Consider the following 23051-nt stretch of genomic DNA (forward strand, 5'->3'; position numbering starts at 1 on the left):
CCCCCTCTCATGTGCTCTCTGTCTCTCTCATTCTCTCTGTCTCAAATAAATAAATAAAATCTTAAAAAAAAAAAAAAAAGAATGGGCAGATCTCTATACACAAATATAGAACGATCTGTATGATATACTTTATATCTGAAACAAAGGCAAGGAAGAAACAGACATCCATAAGTTACATTTGCAAAAATATGTGTAAAACAAGACAAAACTGGTAGCACCAATCTTCTCTTGCGTGGCTTGAGGACAGGAGTAAGATGGAAGCTTTTTAGGGGATTGCTTTTTATATATAAACTTCATTTCATGTTCATGAATTATACCCCATTCAAAAAAAACCCTAAGTTTTAGGAACGCCTGGGTGCCTCAGTCGGTTGAACATCTGACTCTTGATTTTGGCTCAGGTCTTGATCTCATGGATCATGAGATAGAACCCTGTGTCAGGTTCTGCGCTGGGCATACAGTCCACTTGGAATTCTCTCTCTCTCTGCCCCTCACCCCACTCACACTTGTGCTCTCAAATAAATAAAATCTTTTTTAAAAACCTAATTTTTAAAACAGAAAAGAGTAAGGACAGGGAAGAAAGACTGGCTAGTACTGGGCAATAGCAGCCAACACCTGGCTCTTAGGCTGCATACAGGAATAGGGAGGGGGCTGTGTGTGTGTGTCTACACACCCCCACAGGGAAGAAGCCCAGGGTCCTGATTTGCTTGCGATGGCTGCCATCATGTTTGGGGAGACAGCCAAGCCTGGGGGCATTGCTGTTTTTAAACCACTGTACTCAGGGCATCTTTTCCCAGGCAAACTGCACCTAAGTTCAGCTGAAGAGGGCTAGAGACCTGTGTGTTTTTCCTGGTCTGTTTCTGGGAAGCCAACCGGGCGATGAAGTTGGATTCATGGCCTTCTGCCTGGTTTGCGTCCGCAGCTCCACTCCCGTGTTCCTATGAAATCCAAGCCACAAGAGAATGAGGGTGGAAGATGCTGTACGAGCACCTGGTTACTGCGCCATATTGCAAAAAAACTTCTCCATTATTCTCTGAGTCATACAATACCTGCCTCCCTGCTCTGGAAACTCACCCATGACTAAGGCCTGGACTGTGGGCAAAAGCAAGAGCATCTAGATATAGATGTTACCCTCTTGAGTGACTTTGCTGTGTAAGGCTGATTAGTTCCTTGTTTCCAGGACTGTAATGGCTTACTCTGAATGCAGGACAGACCTCAACCAGAAACCATGCTTTGCCATCAACCACCTATGTACCCCTGAGACTGTCATTTCACTTTACTGCGGCTTATTTAACTCAAATATAAAATGGAGAAAGTAGTAACAACAATCAGCTGTCTTAGAGGACTATTATGAGGACTTGAAGTAATGAAAATGCTTAGCACCTACCTAATGGGTGCTCAATAAATGTGGTGGGGGGTGTACAAGAAGTATAAGCAGGTATTATTACTGGTGAGAAAACTGGGCTCAAAAAGGCGTAAGGAGCTGTTCAGAGTTACCACTGTAAGCAGCAGGTCCTCTGACTTTCAGTGCTCTTTCCACAGCATGCCAGTGGCCTGAACTGTGGTCATAAACAGAACATATCACTCTGGCTCAAGGAACAAAGTGCTTTGCTTTTTAAATTAAAACTTTTAGAGGGGCGCCTGAGTGGCTCAGTCATTTAAGCATCAACTCTTCATTTTGGCTCAGGTCATGATTTCAGGGTTGTGAGATTGTGTCCTGGGTTGGGTTCTGTGCTGGGAGCTGGAGCCTGTTCAAGATTTTCTCTCTCCCTCAGCCCCTCCCCCTACGTTCATGTGCTCATTCTCTTTCCCTCTCTTAAAACAAACAAACAAAAAAACCCCTTTAGAGCCTGGTGGACAGCAAGGAAAAGGGAACTACTATTAGAAGCACAGTACTGGCTCTAAAGTCTAAATTCAACCTATCTTTACTTGGGAGCTTTCTAAAAAATAACATGAACCTGATTCTGCCATGAAGAACTACCAGTCTAACAGCTCTTTCTCTTTAAGCAGAATATTTAAGTCCAGCGTGTAGCCAATATTCTAGGGTCTGTTCTGAGATGCACATAAAAGTAGGTATCCAATCACTTTCTCAAAGGATGGAAGATGATCTCTTTAGATGTCAACAGAACAACATCACACATATACCAACTACTGCTAAATAGATGGTGATTTCACCCAGGGAAAAGAGACCCTCCTAGAGGCAGCCGGCAGAGGCAATGAGGGCCTATCACCTCCTTTCCCTGCTCCTTCTCAGGTGCGGCTCCAGCCAGCTCCGCAGCCTGTGCGCTCTGCACGCTCTCCAACCCGGTCTGCCCATAGGAGTCGTGCTCTTTCCTCTCCGTGGCCTCTGGCACCTGCTCCCCTGTGTCAGAGTTCTCCCCGTCTTCTTCTTCTTCTTGCTTCTGCAGGGTAAGCAGACACCACATTGACATGCTCTGGGGGAAGAATATGAGGCAGCGGGGTGGATGGGGGTGGGGGGTTGGGGGGGTTCCTGCAACAAGCAGGTGCCCTACTCCTCAGCATGCATGAAGGGTATCAGGCAGAAAGGGTCTTAAACAGAAACTTAATGCTGCTCAGCAACACCACCTGGTGATAGAGAAGTATCCTAAAAGATTCTGCTAGGAATAAAGTAATCTCTCCTATTACTTTTAACTTGAGACAAGCCAGACACTCCACAGCACCTGGGGCTGGAGACCTTGGTCAACAGGAACACCATTCTCTGCACTGTCCTCACTGGCTTCCTTGTCCTTGTCCTCCAGAGACTGCCGCTCATCCTCGGAGTTTTCTTCAGAATGTTCAGCAGTATCTTTGTCTTGGTCATCAGCTCCTGTGTCCATCTCTTCCTCCCCCTCGCCCTTCTCCTCTTCACTGGGGCCTTCCTCAGGCTCATGTTGACCCTGACCTTCACTGTGGTCAGCCTCGATCTCTTCCTTTATTTCCTCAGCTTCAGGATCTGCTTCTTCAGTATCCATTGGCTTTTCTTTAATTTCCAAAGGATTTTCTTCTAGATAGATACAACAAAAAACAAAGAATTCAACATGATTTAACATGGGATCGAGTTACACAAATTTTATTATTGCTCTCGAACCAAGAATTGGCAAACTATGGCCCCCAGGGCCAAATCTGGCTGATGTGCCTCTGTAAATAAAGTTTTACTGGAATATAGACACATCTATTTGCTTACCTTTGTGTTTAGCCCACCCATTCTGTATTGCCTATGGCTGCTTTCATATTACTACAAAAACAGAATGGAGTTTTTGCAACCCTTGTTGCAGTTTATGGCCTATAAATTATATTAACTGACCCTTTACAGAAAAAGTTTGCTTACCCCTGCTCTAAATTGTATGTATCTGTTACATACAATTGTCTGGATGGTGCATTTCACTAAAAAAATTCTAAGTAATCCACTAAAAAAATCCTAAAAGCCAACACAACAATAGGAAACCAAAGATAGGAAAGGATATTATCCTTCGGAATAATTGACAGACATCCTTCTTTATCATACACAGAAAATACAACATACATTCAATGGAAATAATCCTATTTGGAAAAGTTTTATTTATTAAAAGAACATTCCTAGGGGTGCCTGAGTGGCTCAATCATTTAAGCGTCTGCCTATGGCTCAGGTCATGATCCCGGAGTCCCAGGATCGAGCCCCACGATCAAGCCTCACATTGGGCTCCCTGCTCAGTGGGGAGTCTGCTTCTCCCTCTCCCTCTAACCCTCCCCCCCTCTCGTGTTCTCTCACTCTCCTAAATAAAAAAAAAAATTTTTTTTTAAGATTTTATTTATTTATTTGACAGAGAGAGACACAGCAAGAGAGGGAACACAAGCTTAACCGACTGAGCCACCCAGGCACCCCAAAATTTAGCTAGAATTTAATATAAGAAGTCTGGCCTTCATAGACGTTGGGAGATTTTCTTTTAGCTTTCTTAATAAAGCTATAGGAAAATGAAAACAACAAAAAAAGTAAGCTAGAGATTCAGAGAGTGAAGACTTGTTCTTAGCATGAGGAAAGCCTCTATCAAATCTTCAACCAAATAATTTCTGGTTAAATAGCAAGTTCACAAATTTAAATTACTAAATTAAATTTAAAGCATGATAACTGCATTTTAAAATTATAAGAGCCATATACTTATCTCCTAGATTTAACAGATATAAATATTTTGTCATATTTATATGAAACTTCAGTTACTTGTTTTTAAGAAATAAGTGGTTCTGGGTACAACTATATGGATTCTGGATGCCTCTGCCCTTCCTACTTCCTCAGAGGTCACCATAACCTGAAGTTGTTGTGTTTTATTCCTATGTTTTCCTACATTTGATGTACCTATTAATAATATATAATATTAAACTTTTATATAAATGGTACCTCTTTCATAACTTGCTAATTTTGTCCAATATGGTGTTTAAAAAAGTTTAATAGCTTATCTATGTAACCGATTCATTATGAAGCAGAGTGAGGCTAGCTCCTATCTTTCTCTGTGATTACCCACCATGACTGGGGACCTTCTATTATAGGGGCATTTTCTCTACAATGCTTCCAATACCAGACAGCTCTCCCTAGGGAAGTCACTCAAACTGAACAGTGGGTGACAGGCAGATTACTGTCAAGTGCCATGTGATTTCTCTTGATTATTCAATTTCATTCCCCGTAACAATGACTTCATATTTCAAACTAAACACATAACATAAGCATAGCAATCAATAACTGAAACAATCATTTCTCTAAGAGAGCTGAAACTAGGCTCCACAAGAGGCCTACATATTCCCAGACTGCAGTGTTTACATCAACCCATGACATGGGACATCAAGATGGTAGTGGGGAAATGAACCTCTGTGGGATGAAGCACCACCCAGGTACCGTACTGCTAAAACACAGGACAGGAGAGGACATTAATGACAAAAACGTGCTGGTTTACTTTAATTCTACTTAGCTTACGCTTTAAGTCTAACTCAGGTGAGAAACACTACAGAGACAAAGCAAACAATTTTCTCAAACTGGAATTGAGCTGACCAGACATGATTTATGACCTGGCCATGATATGGCATGAAGAAATTGGTTACTGTTCATTTTCAGTGAATTCCAACTGGTCTCTTTAGGTTTTGAAAGACACACCTCCTTCTTCATGGTCTGTGTCCTCACTACCATTCTTGTCTTCACTGTCTAGGTTCAAGTCGTCTGGAAGGTCCAAGGCCTCAGGTTCTGGCAGCTTCTCCTGATTGCCATGGTAAGGGTCTACCTCATTCTCATCATATTCCCTCTTTGGACAATGGAGAGAACAGGAAAAAATAAAACTTTTTTAAAAAGTAGCATCTGCATATAATTAGCTCTAAGCAGTAATGCTAAAAGAATACAAAGTCTCTTCTCTAAAATTTCCCCCACACTTTAGAATTTTACTAATGTTTCCAGAATTTTCATGCTGGAATTTCAAACTTCACTTTCTATGCAGGTTCTCCACCGATAAGAGGTACTGTGTTACTTAATTTCAAAAAGGAAACTAAAGTTTATGAGGAGATATATGGAAAAGAATAACAGAATTGAGCTTCCAAACTCCAGCATGAGCCCAAACAGCATGAAGACCACCTCATTAGTAACCAAGTATTAGATATTTTATGTCCTGTTAAGAGACTTTGTTACATGTTCTTTTATGAGGCAATGGGAAAACAATTGATGAATAGGAAAAAAAAAAAAATGTCGTGAGACTCCCCAGGAGCTGTGTGGTGTGACAGCCCTGGCCTGGAATCAGGGGTGGATGGGTTTCAAATCCTCATCACCTCATCTATTTGTTCATTAATTTTGTCCTGGCCCGGTCCATCATCAGCAACTTCTGCTTCTTCCTTTTCTTCCTTCTTATCTTGGCCTTTATTTCTATTTGACTTCCCAGCATCCAAGTTGTCATCTTTGGCAACAAGTCCACAATCTTCCTAAATGTCAAAGGAAGAAAAAAACCACAAAATCATTACTCTCAATCTAAGAAACTACTTTCATATAGGTGGATTCTACCTAAAGTAGCTCTTAGGCATGTAGAATTTCTGCCTGTTGGGCCAATGCCATGGAAATATCCAGCTGACAGGGTGTCCTTCATGACCTGGAAAGAGCAGTCTGGCTTGGTCCAGACAGCCACAGTAATAGCAGGTGTGTGAACAGTGGAATGGGTCACACTATGCTGCTGGGGAGTCCCACTCAGCCCTGAACTTCTCCTAAGCAGAGAGCTGGAGAAGTTCAGTCGTCAACAGCAGATTCAAAGCATTTGCACTGAGTCTTCTTAACTTCCCTCCTCCATAACACATGGGACGGCCCAGATAAGACCATTCTTCTGGTTCTGAATACAATCAAGTAAGATAGATCAAAGAGGAAAAAAAAAGAGGGATGAAAGAAAGAAGAAAAACAAAGAAAAGAACAGCAGTAAATGACGGAGTGGTAGCTGGTGGGAAGAATGTCTCCTCTCAACCTGGGGACTACAGGATGGGGGGAGTCTTTTAATTACCTCATCCATTCCTGGTCCTGTTTCTTCAGTTTTACTGTCTTCTTCCTCTTCATCTTCCTCCTCTTCGTCGTCATCACCCCAAAGCCTCTCATCTAGTTTGTCAGCTTCCTCACCATTCAGATCGCCCATTTGTTTATCCAGGTCTCCGCCCTCACTATCTGATTTCCCATCATCCTCTTCTGAAAGGGAAGGCACTGAGCTTAGTCAGGCAAATCCCCAAACTGACTGGTCCATGTGTGCAGAAGAGGCATGGACCCACTACCTGGCAAGTGCCCCACCTGAGATTTACTGCTTGTGCTTACAGAACACTGTACAGGCAGATGCCTTTAGATCTGCTGAAGTAGTCCTACTGTGTTTTACAAACGATTTGAAGGAAAAAAGAAGTCTGTAATGTGGGATATTAACAAACAGAAGGGTGGTGGAATAGCTGTCAAGGTGTCTACTTCTGATGCTGGGGGGAATATTCATTATGAGACTCAGCAATTTCCCTGGGTTTTGGTTTCTTATCTGTGAAATGAAAGACTCAAATGATTTCCAAGGTTTCTCCCCATCTCCAACATACTATACACTTCTATTTTATCCAACATCTAACATCATGTGTCTAACTCAATCAAAATTTTCTTGCCATTGTTTTTGCTCAAGGTCTACTGTGCCAAAGGTTATATTCTTATGCTGCTTAGGCAAGTGTGTACTTTTCTGCTCTACAGTCAACTTTCATTTCTGCAAGAACTTCACTTACAATAAGACAGGATATCTCAAATTAAGCTCTGGAAAGAAATTTAGGGCAATAACCGAATTACGGAACAAACATATGACAGGTGATGATGTGCCATAAGAAATCACATTCTCAAACAATTTGTAATGAGAGGGGAACGTTCATGTTAAATGAAAAAAGCAGACTATAGTGGCGCATGAGTGGCTCAGTCGGTTAAGCGTCCAACTCTTGATTTTGGCTGAGGTCATGATCTCAGGCTTGTGAGATCAGGCCCTGCATCAGGTTCTGCACTGGGCATGCAGCTTGCCTAAGATTCTCTCTCTCCCTCTCTCTCTGCCCCTTACCCCCACTTTCTAAAAAAAGGATAAAGAAAAAAAGCAAACTATGGAACTATTTATGGTGCATGTGTGTATGTGTATGTGTTATGTGTGTGTATACACACACACACATATAGTGCACATATGCACTATATGGAAAAAATAAACTAAAGTTTATTAAGTGGTTTGGGTGGTAAGCCTAAGGGCTATCTATTTCACTCCTGCACTCTTGTTCCAAATCATCTGTAACAAATGTCTACTGTTTTTATGTTTTTGTTTTTAAGAAACTACCCTGACCAATTTACTTTTGAGCTGAGTGCCAAGCTCTGTTAGAGATCTCTCTCCTTGCTCTTTCAGGCTTCCCTGAAGGGGATTCCGTCACTGCATCTAGCACATGAGGCAGCCAAAGTACCAGTCAATGTCTCAGTTTACTCAGAAGAATCTCCAAAACTGACTCTAGACTTCTGCTTCAGTGGAGAGAGTAATGAAACATGCATATGCTGATGTTTTCATTTGCAGTTATGCAGAGTAATAAACTTGTTCCAAAAGATTATAATAGGCTCCTTATTGGGAACATGTAATTTCCCAGATAAAATATATATATACATATATATTTTAGATAAAATATTTTTTAAAAACAAGAATGAAGTGACAGATAATCGCAAACCTTGTTCTTCAAGTTCCCCATCATGCATTTTCCCATTAAAGTCTTCTGACATCTCAATGGCATTATCCTCGCCCTTAATGTCTGATTTTGAGTCAGGATCCTCTTTATCCTTTTCTTGACCTTTATGAAATGTATCTTCTGCCTATATCAAAAAGTAGCATAGAAAAAATAAACATCGTAACTTTGCTAATGTTTATTCAACTCTAAATAGAATATAAATATTTAAATGCCAACATTAATGGTAAAAGTTAACTCTGGGGAGAGAAAAAAAGGAGAACCAACAGGGATAACCACACACAATAATTTCTGGTTTGCTTTAATATGTCTGTAATTTCCAGTTTTACTGCATTGGGATTAGAGAATATAGAATTTTGTTGATGGTTTCTTCATGTGAATTGTTAAAAAAAAAAAAAATTCAGACACTGAAAAGAACGCATTCTTTAAAAAAAAGAATATGAGTTCTTAAGAATAAGAAGGATAAAAAAATTCAATCTTATATTGTCCTCGGTTTTAATATTTTTATCACTTTGGTCTCTCATATATAGTAACTGAATGTAATTTTGTTCACTTTTCCTTAAACTACATATTCCTATATACTCTAGGTGATATCTGGGGCAGAAGATTCATGATTGTTCTCTTATTAAGGTTGGATTTTAAAAGTGCTTTTTAAAAATACAAGCATAATAAAATCCCATCAAAATAATTCGAAGCAAAACAGAAAGTAAGTTTTCCACAGCACCACCATCCTCCAAAACTCCCAAAGAAATCAGTATCGGTGACATTCTGGTCCATCTTTTTATCCATGAATACACCTAGGCAATCAGCAATCTGTATCAGGTACGTTGCTTTACAAACTGTTTTTGCAATTTGCTTTTCTTCTCTTTTTTAAGATTTCTTTTTAAGTAATCTCTACACCCAATGTGGGGATCAAACTCATGACCCTGAGATCAAGAGTTGTATGCCCTACTGACTGAGCCAGCCAGTCACCCTGCTTTTCTTTTTTAAAATTAAAAAATGGGGGTGCCTGGGTGGATCAGATGGTTAGGCGTCTGCCTTCAGCACAGATCATGATCCCTGGGTCCTGGAATCGAGCCCCAGATTGGACTCCTGGCTCAGTGGGGAGCCTGCTTCTCCCACTCTCTCTGCCTCTCCCCTGCTCATGCTCTATCTCTGTGTCTCAAATGAATAAATAAAAAAATCTTTAAAAAGAAATTAATAAATAAAATTTAAAAATGTCCCATAGATATATTTCCATGTTGATACATATAAATCTATCTCATTCTAACTTATAGCACTGTTCTGCATAGATGGTATCATAATTTAAACAATTTCCTCCTGATAAATATTTGGATCCTTTCACAATTTTCACCGTTACAAATAACGCTATAGGGAATATCCTTGTACAAAAAAACACTCCTTCATACACTTATCTTTGACCCTTATTAGCATTTCTATCAGAAAACATGGAATTCTTAAGTCAAAGAATACACACAATTAAAATTTATGAGATACTGCCAAATTGTTCTGATGGCTTTTATCCCACCTTAATGTTTTTTGCTTTGGATTGCACTTTCCTATTAAGTTTGTAATTTTTTTGCTTTAATTTTTTTCCATGAGAAAAGTACAGTTGACGAAGTTAAATTTGAGAAATACAGAAAAGCCAAATTTAAAATGTATGTGTATTAAACAGAGCTCTACCACATCAACACTAGCATAACTCTTTTGGTTTCTCTTTCCAGTTTTCCCTTCAAAGGATGAGAAGAAGTTTGAATTGGTTTGCTCCTTTATTTTTAATGGCTATAACCATACCTTAAATAAAAATTTTTCGTCTGCTTTAGACTTACAATATAGGTGCTAAAAAGAAATTCCATTATCTCTTAATAGTATGGGGGAAAAAAAAAATCACTCCCAAATGAGATAGGAATTTAAAAAAGCAACACAACAATCTTAACCCAGAGCATCTATTTCAAAAAAACATGCTTGATTCCAACCAAAAGAGGATACAGATTAAAATTTTTCAACAGGTCTTAAAGACATACAATAAAACCTCTTAATAATAAACACTGGCATTATTATTTAATGCATTTGTTACTTAAAATAGTTAAATTTTGTTATCCTTAAATGAGCCACTACCAAAATTACTCTAGAAAAATCATCAGCAAAGATCTCCCCCATTTATTTTTTTATTTTTTTTAAAGATTTATTTATTTATTTATTTGACATAGAGAGAGACACAGCGAGAGAGGGAACACAAGCAGGGGGAGTGGGAGAGGGAGAAGCAGGCTCCCCGCAGAGCAGGGAGCCCAATGTGGGACTCGATCCCAGGACCCTGGGATCATGACCTGACCCGAAGGCAGTCGCTCAACCAACTGAGCCACCCAGGCGCCCAGATCTCCCCCATTTAAAATAAAAAATTTTTAATAATTTCCCTTTCAAATTATAGCCATAACTAATAACTGAGCTGCAAAGTTCCTTTCTGTGGTCTTTTAGCTTTTTATTTACACCCACTCCCTAAAGCTTTAGTATTTTTAGGGCTCCACGGATCACAGTTTGAAAACCATTAACCTAGTAAAAAACATTCACGTGTAAAACTTAATATTGAAAAGAAAGGGAAAAGAGAGTGAGTTTCTGTAAACTGTGTGCATGTTTCGGGCATGTGAAAACATACCTGTTCTTCATTTTCTATCTGGTCACTCACATCTTTCATGCCCTCGCCTTCCCCAATTCCACCTCCCTCATAGTCATGGAACTCAGTTGCTCCCTCTCCTGCTGAATCTTCCATGAATTCTTTGGGCAGGCAAAATCCCTTAAAAATAAGAGTGAACAATTAGGTACAAAAGCAACAAAAGACAGGAAAAAAAACTGTTTTAGCTTTCCTCTAGCTCAGTATTTTCAATCTGATGGAAATACATCCAGTAGACCTTTGACATTCTTCCTTGCTGATAAGTTACTATGCAGTTTCAAAGCTTGACATCATATTTAACATGGAAGGTTTGACTTCGCAGAGGCCCTCTGGTGTGTAGTAATTTCATTTGGCAAGACAAAAATCAGAATGAATTATGCTGGGACAGTATTTAGGAGCAAGTCACTGAGTAAGGGTAGAACCTCTCGATGTCTAAATCCCAAAGGGATTTCGTCCTTCTTTATTTACTTCTCAAGTTAGTAAGCCTGAGAAGAAAGAGTGGAGGGAGAGAAGACTTGTAACCCTGGAGGTAGAGCAACTTGAAGCAGATGCCACAGCGGGAGATTTCATTTTTACTTCAAAAACTGAAGAAAGTTTGGTGTGATGTGCAAGTAAAATGTTAATTTTAATATTAAAAAAAATGCCTCCCCCTCAACTCTTGAGGTCAAACTGTCACTCTTGGTGTACCTGCTACATCGGGCATTTTCTGCCAAGGCAGCTGGCACAGCATGGGGTCGAGAGTCAAGAACAAGATCAGACAAAGAAACACATGTGAAGGGTTAAGATAAAAGTGTTTTGTGTTGGAAAATAGTTTGAAAAGGAAAATCAACTACTAGGATGTGGGACAAAAATGAACAGAAAAACAAGCAGAAGAAAATAGTGGTTCTCAATCAGAAATTTTATCAGACAAGCTATCAAGTTATTTGTTAATCTTAGGATGAAAAAGTGCTAAAAAATCAGCTGCCAACTAAAAAGGAATTAAGATCCCCACACCAGCCACTGATTGTGACTTAGTTACACAGAAAGAGCTTTCCGTGGATTAGGTGTTGTAATTACAACCTCGATCTATTACCTTAGCACTGAGTGTAACCTACTTTCAGTTTCCCTCAGGACTACTCAGAAAGGATATGAATACAACTTGAACAGACATGTATTTTTAGATGTTGATTGAAAAATATGTTTTGGTTAACCTACCTGATTTTCCCATTGAGCTACATTGTTTTAAAATAGGTTTTGGTATAGGCAGAACACAACCATACAGGAGGAGGGGACATCACTACAGGAGCTACGTCTAGAACAGCCAAAGGGCTCCTAACGCTTTGCTTTTATCAGAACCCCTATACCCCACCTCAAAGCACAGGCCAAAGGCATTCTAGAGCCTGTCAGACAAGAGCAAGAGCACAACTGGACAAACACAGCCAATCCAAACCCCAGGGCACCCTCACCATACACTGTCCTGCCACTGACTTTTGCACACAGTGGCAGGGCTCCAAGGACTGATGGGATGTGACACTGGCTCAGTGCCCATCGGATAGAGGGAGCAAATTGGACTAATTCATTTATTTGTTACTCAACAAATAAAATATTTATCCTCTAGTCAGAAGTACGAACGCTTGACTATTTACAAGAAGGCTAGATGCCATCTTCAGTTTGTAAATTCCTATCTTCCTCAAGTGACTCTCGCCTGTATTGTACTTAGATCTGGAGAAAATCTTAGAATACTAAGGAAATCAAAACAAAACAAAGTATATATCTAAAATAAAGTAGTTCTCACAAAAATTCTAAGGAGTGTAGACAGATCTCATTTTACAAATGAGGAGACTGAGGCTCAGGACAGCCTCTGGAGTCTAGGGAATCCATCAGTGGGGGACCTGCAGGTTCCAAGACCTTAGTGGAAACAGGTATAGCAAAAGGGTGTTGGACAAAGCCCTGAAAAATCCACAGGGAGAGCAAATCACCTCCTGCTATTTGTGAAGGTCCCAAAAAAGCCTGGGAACCATGCACTAATGGGTCTGGAGTATTTGGCACTGGCTATCCAAGCATGCTTCCCATGAACAGTCCTTACCTCCTGGGCGAGCTCTGTGAAGACCTGGGCAAGCACAGAGAGCAGCTTTGCAGTGCTACGGTGAGTCGCCAAAGACATGGTCAGGAAGAAGAGGACGAGGTCTGAGTACCTGGAGAGCATGGGCACCAGACGCACCAACAAGCAACAGGACTGGCTGAAGAACTGCAGGTGAGAGATCACAAGGCCTACTCATACTACGTAATGGGTACTGAGTTTTCTCTGGGGTAATACAGATGTTTTGCAACTGGATAGCAACAATCGTTGCCCAACACTGTGAATATACTAAATGCCACTAATGTAAGTTTTATGTATTATTTTCTCTTACACACACACACACACACACCCCTCTGCTCTCTGACATTTCTTCCCTGTTCACACAAACCCTCACAAAAAGTACACTTTTAAATTCTGTCATTTAAGTTTCATTTAGTTAACAAGGTTTTTTATTTTTGTTTTTAAATAAGATGTTTATAAACAAATTCTATTCCGAATCAAAGTTGGCACTGGAAGCAATGCTACAGACTTACAATGTCCTACAAAATAAGTTGCTTCTCTGGACTATTATGGACCCAGCAACTGCCCCCTCTGCTGGCTTGTGAAGGGAATGGTATTTGCAGGGTGTGGCCATCGAGCCTTAGTTGACAGCAGCAACACCCACATTAACATCAAATACCCAGGACTATGTGGTTGGGTATGAAAGAATCCCAAGATAATAGATACTCTGGATTGCTGGCATTTTTTGCATCTGTGCATCTTACAACTGTAACCCTTAGCTAGCAAGCCCTAAGCTTTTCAGGGTTTGTCAGTGATGTTTACATGCGTAAAGAAATCAAATTCTTAGTGATTTTTGCCACAAAGGCCTGCTCTGGGACCATTCACATGGAGCAAAGTGAAAAACCTACTCTGCCTTTGGTTGGCCCACTCTAGATACTAGATAGCAAGAAGCTTATAAAGAACCATTGGTTACCGTGTGCTTCGCTGCTATGCCATCCTCAGCATATGATTTCAGTCTCTCCAACAGCTCAGAGACAGCAGAAATTATTTTCTGCACATGGAGAGCGCTCACGTCCGCCCAGAGGTCATCCTCTAAGAGTTTTGTTAGATGTCCCAACTGCAGTCTCTCAAAGCCTGCTGCCTCTTTCATTCACAGAAAAGGAAGACATGATGAATAACAAAATAAACCCTTTCGTCTCCATTCATCCAGTCATCATTCCTAATACTGGTCCTTAAATATTTAGCTACAAAAATAAAATCAAGTATAAAAACAGTTTTTGCCTGCTGTCAGACATACCATCCTCTTCCTGTGGTCTCATTTGGTCAGTGGTTTCCTCTGTCTTTTTACTGTTTCCCTCTGCTAAGTTCTGGATGGCACAAAGGATGGCCCGGATGGCAGTTTCCACTTGCTCTGAAAAATCTTCCACAAACCCTTCCTCCAACATTTGGTTTCCTAGTAAGTAACATGGTGGGAAACAAACAAAAACTCCAATCATATGTTTCAGTGCCTCTGGAAATCATTAACAATCGTCATTTGTTATTTTTTACAAACGGCCACCTGTCAAGCACCTACTGTGGGTGAGCCACCATGTCAAACTGCTGAACACAAAGATGAATGAGACATTTTCCTCATCTAGATAAACCTACAAGAGTTTATCACCTTTTATTGAAAGCTTTGCTGGAAGAATGCCAAAAATATGAATCTAGTTAAGATGGTGTGTATAAACACCAACTCAGTCCAAACATCAGCCCTCAGCTTTCAGTCTAAGAGAGAACGGTCACTAACAGCGAGTGAGCCTGTGCTGCCTCCCTACACAAAGTGACATGATGAATTCAGAGGCAAGGTACTCAAAAAAATGAGGCATCAAGAGTTAGGAGCTGTGGGTTCCAACCACACCTGCCCACCTTAGAACCCTGGGCAAATATACGTATGGAACAAAACACAGGGTATCTTTAGGATAGTCTAGACTTAAATCTATAGGACCTCACTCCTACCCTGGGCTTTGACTCCCTTGTCGATGACAGTCCTTACCTCCTTGGCTGCCTAAAGCAAGCAGATGTGTCTTCCAGGTAGTAAAGTCATCTGTGGCTTTATTGATTTCTCCTCTTAAATATTCCAGGCTCTCAACTAATGCCATTTGTCGGTCTGTTTGCTCAGCCTCAATCCCTGGAATAAGGAATAAGGACTCCAGGCCTTGCAAATGAACTGACATCTGCGACAGGCAACTCAGCCCAGAAGAGCAAACTTCAAAATCCTTCCTGCAACAACAGAAATGCCACAATGTTGAGAGGAAGGGGCTACACCCTCCCTCCAACCACTAAAATATAAGCAGGGGAAAATTCACTGTATCTTAAGACTTACAGCTAGACATATGCCACAAAGCACTATGAAGGTCCACGGAAAAACAGAGAACTGAAGCAAAATCCCTTTCATCACTTTATCCCATTACTAAACTCTGAGCAAGCCCCCGAACACACAGAAGAACAGTACAGACATAAACACACTCACCAAGAATGAAAGAGAGTCTCACAAGACTGCTGCCTGATTTTGTCAACATCAGCTTTCACTGTTTTAATGGTTTTCAGCATCTCTGTTAATCTTGCAGTTGACTGTTGCCAAAGCTGGTCCTGTTTCCGCATCCGGCAACCAGAGGGCAGCTGATTTCGAGGTACTGGGGATGGGTAACTCAGTTCTGATGAGATGAGGTCCTGTACTGCTCCGGAAAGCAGTCCCTTGGTGAGTTCTGGTCCCTCTGGGTAAGGGGCAGAAGGCTGACCCTGTGCCTGGGTCTCACCTTGGCCGGGAGTTGGCCCTGCACTGGGGCAGCAATGGAGGAACCAGGAGAGCTGCTCAAGCAGGATCTGGCTCTGCATGGCCAGGTGCTGCAGCCTTTCTGTCCACTGCTGCACACCATCCTGAGGGGGGAAGGCCACGGGGTAGACCAGTGGGCCAGTCAGCCTGCCATGAATCTCCTGCACACAGCCAAGGAGGTTCCTGTGACGAGAAATCCATGGGGGAAACACATGGCACCTTAAACTGTGTCACCATGTTTTTTTAAACAGTAACTTCATTTATTTCTGAAGGGGCTTTTTCACATAATCAAAGAGAGGATCCCCCAGATAAGTCTGTTAAAATGCCTTTTAAAATACTTTAACACATCTGGGGGGCCTGGGTGGCTCAGTTGTTAAACGTCTGCCTTCAGCTCAGGTCATGATCCCAGGGTCCTGGGATCGAGCCCCGCATCGGGCTCCCTGCTCATCAGGAAGCCTGCTTCTCCCTCTCCCACTCCCCCTGCTTGTGTTCCCTCTCTCGCTGTGTCTCTATCAAATAAATAAATATTAAAAAAAAATAAAATACTTAAACACATCTTTCTAAAGACTGAAAGAAGTGTCTTCAATCTTTCACAAGTGTCAAAACTCACTGCTTATCACCTACCCCCTTACAGCTTTTTTATACCCAACATGGTCACACCACTGCAGTGATTTCAACCATTATAAAAAAAAAAAAAGAAACATCTTTAACTGTAGTATACTTTGTTAGATAAGTCCTTATGAGTAGAGCAGAAAACAGCTGTAGCCAAAGTGATTACAGTCTTTTGGTCAACAATCCATTCAACAAATGGACGACAGCTTTCCTAACTGCCCTCATCTTTTAAATATTTATTTCCACTGAGAAGCATCCAGGTATGACACTCAGCAAATTGCAACTCTGTGATCCAAAAAGCCTAACGAATATCTCAAATATGATCTGTGCCCAGAGACGGATGCTCCAATACCATAAACATAATCCTTTCACGCACAAACGCCCCCTCTATCTAGATCCAGGTGTACTTCAGCCATGGCAACTTTCTCTAATTCGGCCCTGGACTCATCCCCCAGGGCCCATTCTCCCAAGAGGTGTTGCCAGAACCACAGGGCAGAAGCCTATCACCACAAGCAAGGGGCAGAGCCAAGAGAAATTCCATCTGCATCTTTGGGCCTCAAACTGCATTTCACAATTGAAAGCTGACTCACATGATTCTTCCTAATTCATGCCACAAACCCAACTAACTAGTTAGCGGATACCTGAGGAGGATCCACTGCTCAGTCAGTGTGGTCAGGGAGCGCCGCTGTCGGATAAGCATCTTCATCAAATGCGCCGAGAAGCCTTTGCACCGCTCAACGTTGCTCATGCCCACCTCCTGGCAGGGGAAGAAGGAAACATGCCAAGGCTGTTGCTGGCAAACACTACCACCCATGCTGGTGTCACGAGAAAGCCCGTCCATCCCATACTCTCTGGGGAAAGCACCCTTGCTTAGATAAACTGTGGGTGTATACTGCAGTCTAAAAGCAGCACATTCATCTTTTTGAGCAGGGCTTCTCAAATTATGCTTCCACAGATCATTGATGTTCCATGAACAGGGACTAGGTTTAGCATCAACATTAGTGGTCTTTCCCAATTCACAAAGGGAAAAAGACCTGAAGACGGCATTCTCTACTTGAGGCTTTTCTTACATAACTTTTCTTATGCATTTGGTCTTGTTGGCAAATGTAAGTTAAGAGAATTTATGACAAAATGCTCTCTGATTCAACACAAAATTACACTGACTTATATTATAAGTTTAATGATATTCTGCAAAAAGCTCAGTCACTTTCAGTAATGGGCTCCGATCACTTGAGAAGACCTGAGAATGGTGCCCTGGAGGAACAAAATGGGAGCTTTCCTGGGCCCCTGCAATCGGAGGTTCTATCACCCACCTTGGCAGGTGCTGCTAAGGCTGCACTAAGCCTGGCATGCCGTGCGAGAGAGCGGAAGAAATATTTCTGGCATCCATCCCATGATGATGAGATTTCTGTAAGCAACCTGGAAAAAAAACTCAACATGATTAACTTAATTAAAACCACTATTTCCTACCCCAGATCCTGAAGACTCAGAGATTGGTATTATTTAGTCACAACCGAAAGTCAAGAGTGTGAATAGATTTATTTCTGTGAGGTCTCATTCAGTCAGGCACTCATCAGTCCTTTATACAAAGGATGTATTATATACTTAGCATTTCAAGTACAGTGGGGAAATAAATTATGATGACAATATAGTTTCCTTAATGAAAACTTCATAACTATCTTAGGAGTGTAAGCTAAGGGTCATAAATCCTGATGCCTACAGGCAGATAATATAAATGATTAAGGACAGCCAAGCACAAAATGATACAGGCCAATGACAGCTGACCTCAATGTGGAAGAAGCAAAACGGATTGTTGAAGACCACAATGATCTGGACAGCATGTGTCCTTGTCAAAAGGAGGGAGCTACAGTTTAACTTTTAACTGCATGGGAAAGTAAACCCACTTGGCCAAATCTTCCTGAAAAACTGAAATCCAGAATATTTAAGTAAAATTTCTACTTTTGGGGTGCCGGCCTGGCTCAGAAGAGCATGCAACTCTTGATCTCAAGGTTGTGAGTCTGAGCTCCACATTAGGTATAGAGATTACTTAAATAAATAAAGCTTAAAAAAAATTTCTACTTTTTACAATGTTATGTTGAATTAAAATTTAAAGCACTGAGAGGACCACTGAGCAAACAAAATACAAATGTATGCATACCTAGCTCATGCCAACCATCATTTACAACCACCTCTGTCATAGTTATGAACATAGAAATAGCTCTGTCTCAAAGTTTATAGGTTCTCAAACTCAAGAATATATTAGAAAAAATTATAAAGAATTTTTGTATAGGAAACAGCTACAAATGTGGTCATTCTCTCCCAGATTTTCACCTATGAATTCAAATCAAGTGAGGAGACCTCAGTAAAATCAGAGGACCAGAGGGTGCCTGGGTAACTCAGTCGGTTAAGTGTCTGCCTTCAGCTCAGGTCATCATCCCAGGGTCCTGGGATGGAGTCCCGCATGGGGCTCCCTGCTCAGTGGGGAGTCTGCTTCTCCCTCTACCCTTCCCCCGTGCTCGTGATCTCTAACACACTCTCTCAAATAAATAAAATCTTAAAAAAAAAAAAAAAGAAAAAAAGAAAAAGAAAATCACAGGACCAAAAAAATAACGGGAGAGGTGAAGACAAAGAGTAAAGGAAAAGATACTTAAAAAAGAAAAAAGGGCGCCTGGATGGCTCAGTTGTTTAAGCGTCTGCCTTCGGCTCAGGTAATGATCTCAGGGTCCTGCAATGGAGTCCCGCATGGGGCTCCCTGCTCAGTGGGGAGTCTGCTTCTCCCTCTACCCTTCCCCCCTGCTCATGATCTCTCACACACACACTCTCTCTCAAATAAATAAAATCTTAAAAAAAAAAATAAAGAGAAAGAAAGGAAGAAAGGAAGAAAGAAAGAAAGAAAAAAATCAAAGGACCAAAAAAATAATGGGAGAGGTGAATACAAGGAGGAGAGGAAAAGATACTTTAAAAAAGAAAAAAGCACGCCTGGGTGGCTCAGTCGTTTAAGCATCTACCTTCGGCTCAGGTCATGATCTCAGGGTCCTGGGATCGAGTCCCCCATCGGACTCTCTGCTCAGCAAGGAGTGTGCTTCACCTTCTCACTCTCCCTCTCTGCTCTCCTCCCCGCCCTAAATAAATAAAATCTTAAAAAGGGAAAAAAAGGTGGGGGGTGCTGGCTGGCTCAGTTGGTAGAGCATGCAACTCTTGATCTCAGGGTTGTGAGTTCAAGCCCCATGTTGGGTGTGGAGCTTATGTGAAGGAAGGGAGGAAGGGAGGGAGGAAAGAAAGAAGGAAGGAAGGAAAAAAGGAAAGAGGGAAAGAAGCAAAGAAAGAAATATAGAAAAAAGAAAGCAAGAAAGAGAGGAAAAGGAAAAGCAAAAAAATTATCTCTTACTGAATGCTCACCACATGCCAGATCTCAAGCCAGGCACTTTTCCAAATGTTATCTGTTCAGCAACGCTAGGAGAGAGGGATTCTATCCCCATTTTGGCAAATAAGGACATGGAGACTTAAACTACTTGTTGTATTTATGATTTAAAAAACAAACCTAGAATCAGCCTCCTGAATGTTGCTGACTATAGACAATGCACTCCGGATATCTAATGGGTGAAGATGAAGCATCTCTTGAGGGTTTTTTGAACGGGCCCAGGCAAGACCTTTGCGATATGACAAACCTAGGAAATAAACAGCATGTGTTTAAGAAACTCAGAAGAGAATGAATGTGCCATGCCCTACCCCCCATCCCATGCCACTGCTACTCAAAATAAAGTCCTTGGAACAGCACCAGGAGCTTGTTAGAAAGCAGGCTGTGAGGCCCTGCCCTGCACCTACTGAAACAGAACTATTGCACTCAATGGGATTGCCCGAGTCATTTGTACATGCACTAGAGTTTGAGAAATGTTGCTTACTAAGATATGTTGAAAGGGTGGGTGCTGTACAACATAAGGTGATGAAAATAAAGCACAGTTTCTGAGAAACCTCATTACAAAACTATGAAAATATTTGGGAATCACAGATGGTTCATGAGAGGAATTTCATACGTGACCAAACTCTCAGAATGGCATTTCAAAACCTGGCCTACGACCTTCTGTTCCCCACCATCTCAACTGTCTCTAGAAATTTCCCCCGAATCACTCACGGTGTTTTCCTCCCTAATAGCTGGTCATCATTCTGTATCAGGTTTCAAGTGAGAACTTTACCAGCTTTTGTAAGGTGCTGAAAGAGGTCTGCTAATGCTCGCTGCTTCCGCAGGAGGATGTGCTTGGCTGCTGACCGCTGCTTCTCCTTCTCGGCTGAGGGCTCCAGCTTTAAGCTCTGCAGCTCGCTCACACAGGAAATTACTTCACCTGAGGAGAAAACGAGGCACTACTGAAATCTAAAGGGCTTATTCATGTGTTAGAACTGATACTCAAGGGGCGCCTGGGTGGCTCAGTCATTGAGCGTCTGCCTTCGGCTCAGGTCATGATCCCAGGGTCCTGGGATCGAGCCCTGCATCGGGCTCCCCGCTCAGCGGGAGGCCTGTTTCTCCCTTTCCCACTCCCCCTGCTTGTGTTCCCTCTCTCGCTGTGTCTCTGTCAAATAAATAAATTAAATCTTTAGAAAACAAAACAAAAACAAAAAAAACCTGATACTCAAGACCCAGAACTTTGTGGGAAACAAGAACTAGGTGACAGTCATCTCTAAGGCTCTGATAACTAGTATAGTCCCTAGCGTTCTGTAAATTCTAAATTAAAGGAATCAAGATTCATGGAAATAGAAAATAAAAACTCATGGATTTCATCTCTCTCAACAACAAACAACCCAAATAAAAGTAGTTATTCTTTTTTTTTTAATTTAGGGGTTTATAATCGATGATGCAAAAAGCACTTGTTGAGCACTATGTGTAAGAATTTAAATCATCTGAGATAAATTTCCCATAAATATGATATATACTGAGGTCCTATCCTGTACCTAGTTGGTAGATGTTCCCATACTCTGTACAACTCCAGAAGAGCAGATTTCTAGCTGCTTGGAGAGGCGCAAAAAGATCTAGTCACTTTCTAAAGTCTATTCAGCTAAAGAGTGGACTAGAAGACAGGACATGACCCCTGGCCAAAACAACTCTGAAACCTAAGTTCTTTCTCCAGCACCACACTGCTTTGCTCAGGACTCACGGGTACCTGTAACATGAGGCTGCTGCCTGCCTGCCATTGGCAGTGTTATGGGCTGTGTCCCCCAAAATTCATGTTACAGTAGTCCTAACCCCCAGTGCCTCAGAATGTGACTGTTTTGGAGACAAGGCCTTTAAAGAGGTAATTAAAGTAAGATGATGCCATGTGGGTGGGCCCTAATCCAAGCTGACTGATGTCCTTAATGAAGAGTAGGACACGAGAGACCATGTAAAGACACAGAAGGAAAACAGACATCTACCAGCCAAGGAGAGAGGCCTCAGAAGAAACCAAACCTGTGGATACTTGGATTTTGTATGTTTAACCTCAGAACTATGTGAAAATTCATTTCTCTTGTTTAAGCCACCCAATATGTGATACTTGTTAAGGGAGCCCTAGCAAACTAACACAGGCAGTCTAGCCTTCCAGAAGAGAGCAAGTGTACTGCATACCATTATACGGACACTGCAGGAGGTTAGAGAATTCTTTGCATCAGAGTGGGTACCTTTTCCGGAAGATGCACATGGAACCTTCTGTTTACCCTGATCATCAGGCTCAGGCGGGCAAGGTCATCTTGAGAATGGATATTATTATGCTATTATTCTAACAAGTTCTAAAAATAAAGAGCTCCCTGAGATCAGACTGTAGCCTCACTGAAGAAGGACCAGTCTCACTCTGATACCACACTCACTGGGGGTGAAGAGGGGTGGGGACAGTAGTAAAGGCTGCCAAGACCTCGATCTATGAAGTTCTGGAATTCCTTCCCCAGCCATTGCTATTATACTACAGAGCAAATCTTGGCTCTCAGCTTCCCTGTGCTAGGACAGCCAGGGAGATGAAACTGCTAGGTCTCTCCACAGTGAAGACAGCAAGAAGAAAACTGTGGAAGAAATTTCTCCTTTAACGCAAGGGAGACATGTTGAGAGGTAGGGATAGTTTACGGATTCTGGGAAATCCATCTCTCCAACCAACAAGAGCTGACATAGACAAGGTTATTGTAGAAAATGGCATAACAAAGCATTAGTTTACATGAGAGGAAGACAAGATGAAAATTAAGACAGCTTGTGTGGTCTCAGCTGGCTCATGCATCTGGGCTCTGTTAGTTTTTAGCCCATTTGTTTATTCACTTAACTGCTCAACACTATTCAAGAGATCAAAAAAGGGCGGACGTAACCAATTCCCACCCTCTTGGGGCACTGGGGAAAACTGAGAGAGCAAACCCAACCCTCTGCCCCGGCTGCTGGCACCCACCTGTGAAGTGATCGAGGCCCTCCACTAGGTGAGGCAGGCGGCTTTGCTTCATGAGTGTCAGGCACATCTTCCTCATTCGTCTCATGAGCTTCGGCAAGCGACGCAGCAGCTCTCCTTCCGAGGGGAAAGGAGCACCCTGACACTGTTCTGGAATCACAGCCTGTGAGACAGAGCACAAATAAGATATGGGTGCCAAGTTTATTTTCTTTTGATTATATTCATCAGCTCACTGTTTTCTGTCACACTGATCAAAAACTTAGATTTGCTATTGATGACAACTTAGGAGATTCAGGGATTCTTCCCTGT

At 41.7% G+C, this 23051-nt stretch overlaps 1 protein-coding gene across 3 annotated transcripts in view; it reads right to left on the bottom strand.

Annotated features, from left to right (window-relative positions):
- MDN1 (midasin AAA ATPase 1) overlaps positions 1-23051 on the bottom strand; it is a 159670-nt gene that overhangs the window by 12373 nt on the left and 124246 nt on the right. The window contains exons 74-91 of one of the 3 annotated variants that reach the window (XM_045867230.3): positions 22746-22905; positions 20547-20693; positions 19895-20021; positions 17667-17772; positions 16995-17110; positions 15439-15924; positions 14962-15188; positions 14227-14382; positions 13903-14072; positions 12936-13097; positions 10856-10993; positions 8188-8329; positions 6489-6664; positions 5776-5925; positions 5117-5261; positions 2679-3001; positions 2229-2399; positions 834-935 (exon numbers count right to left, since the gene is read on the bottom strand). In XM_045867230.3, the coding sequence (XP_045723186.2) occupies positions 834-935; positions 2229-2399; positions 2679-3001; positions 5117-5261; positions 5776-5925; positions 6489-6664; positions 8188-8329; positions 10856-10993; positions 12936-13097; positions 13903-14072; positions 14227-14382; positions 14962-15188; positions 15439-15924; positions 16995-17110; positions 17667-17772; positions 19895-20021; positions 20547-20693; positions 22746-22905 (3204 nt within the window). Of the gene's footprint in view, positions 1-833; positions 936-2228; positions 2400-2678; positions 3002-5116; positions 5262-5775; positions 5926-6488; positions 6668-8187; positions 8330-10855; positions 10994-12935; positions 13098-13902; positions 14073-14226; positions 14383-14961; positions 15189-15438; positions 15925-16994; positions 17111-17666; positions 17773-19894; positions 20022-20546; positions 20694-22745; positions 22906-23051 lie in introns of all 3 variants that reach the window. The other 2 variants (XM_064597868.1, XM_045867229.3) reach the window with 2 other exon arrangements.

This window comes from Mirounga angustirostris, unplaced genomic scaffold, assembly GCF_029215605.1.
Source record: "Mirounga angustirostris isolate CCGP_5_RB_7025 unplaced genomic scaffold, mMirAng1.0.hap1 SCAF_8, whole genome shotgun sequence".
Taxonomy (NCBI): domain Eukaryota; kingdom Metazoa; phylum Chordata; class Mammalia; order Carnivora; family Phocidae; genus Mirounga; species Mirounga angustirostris.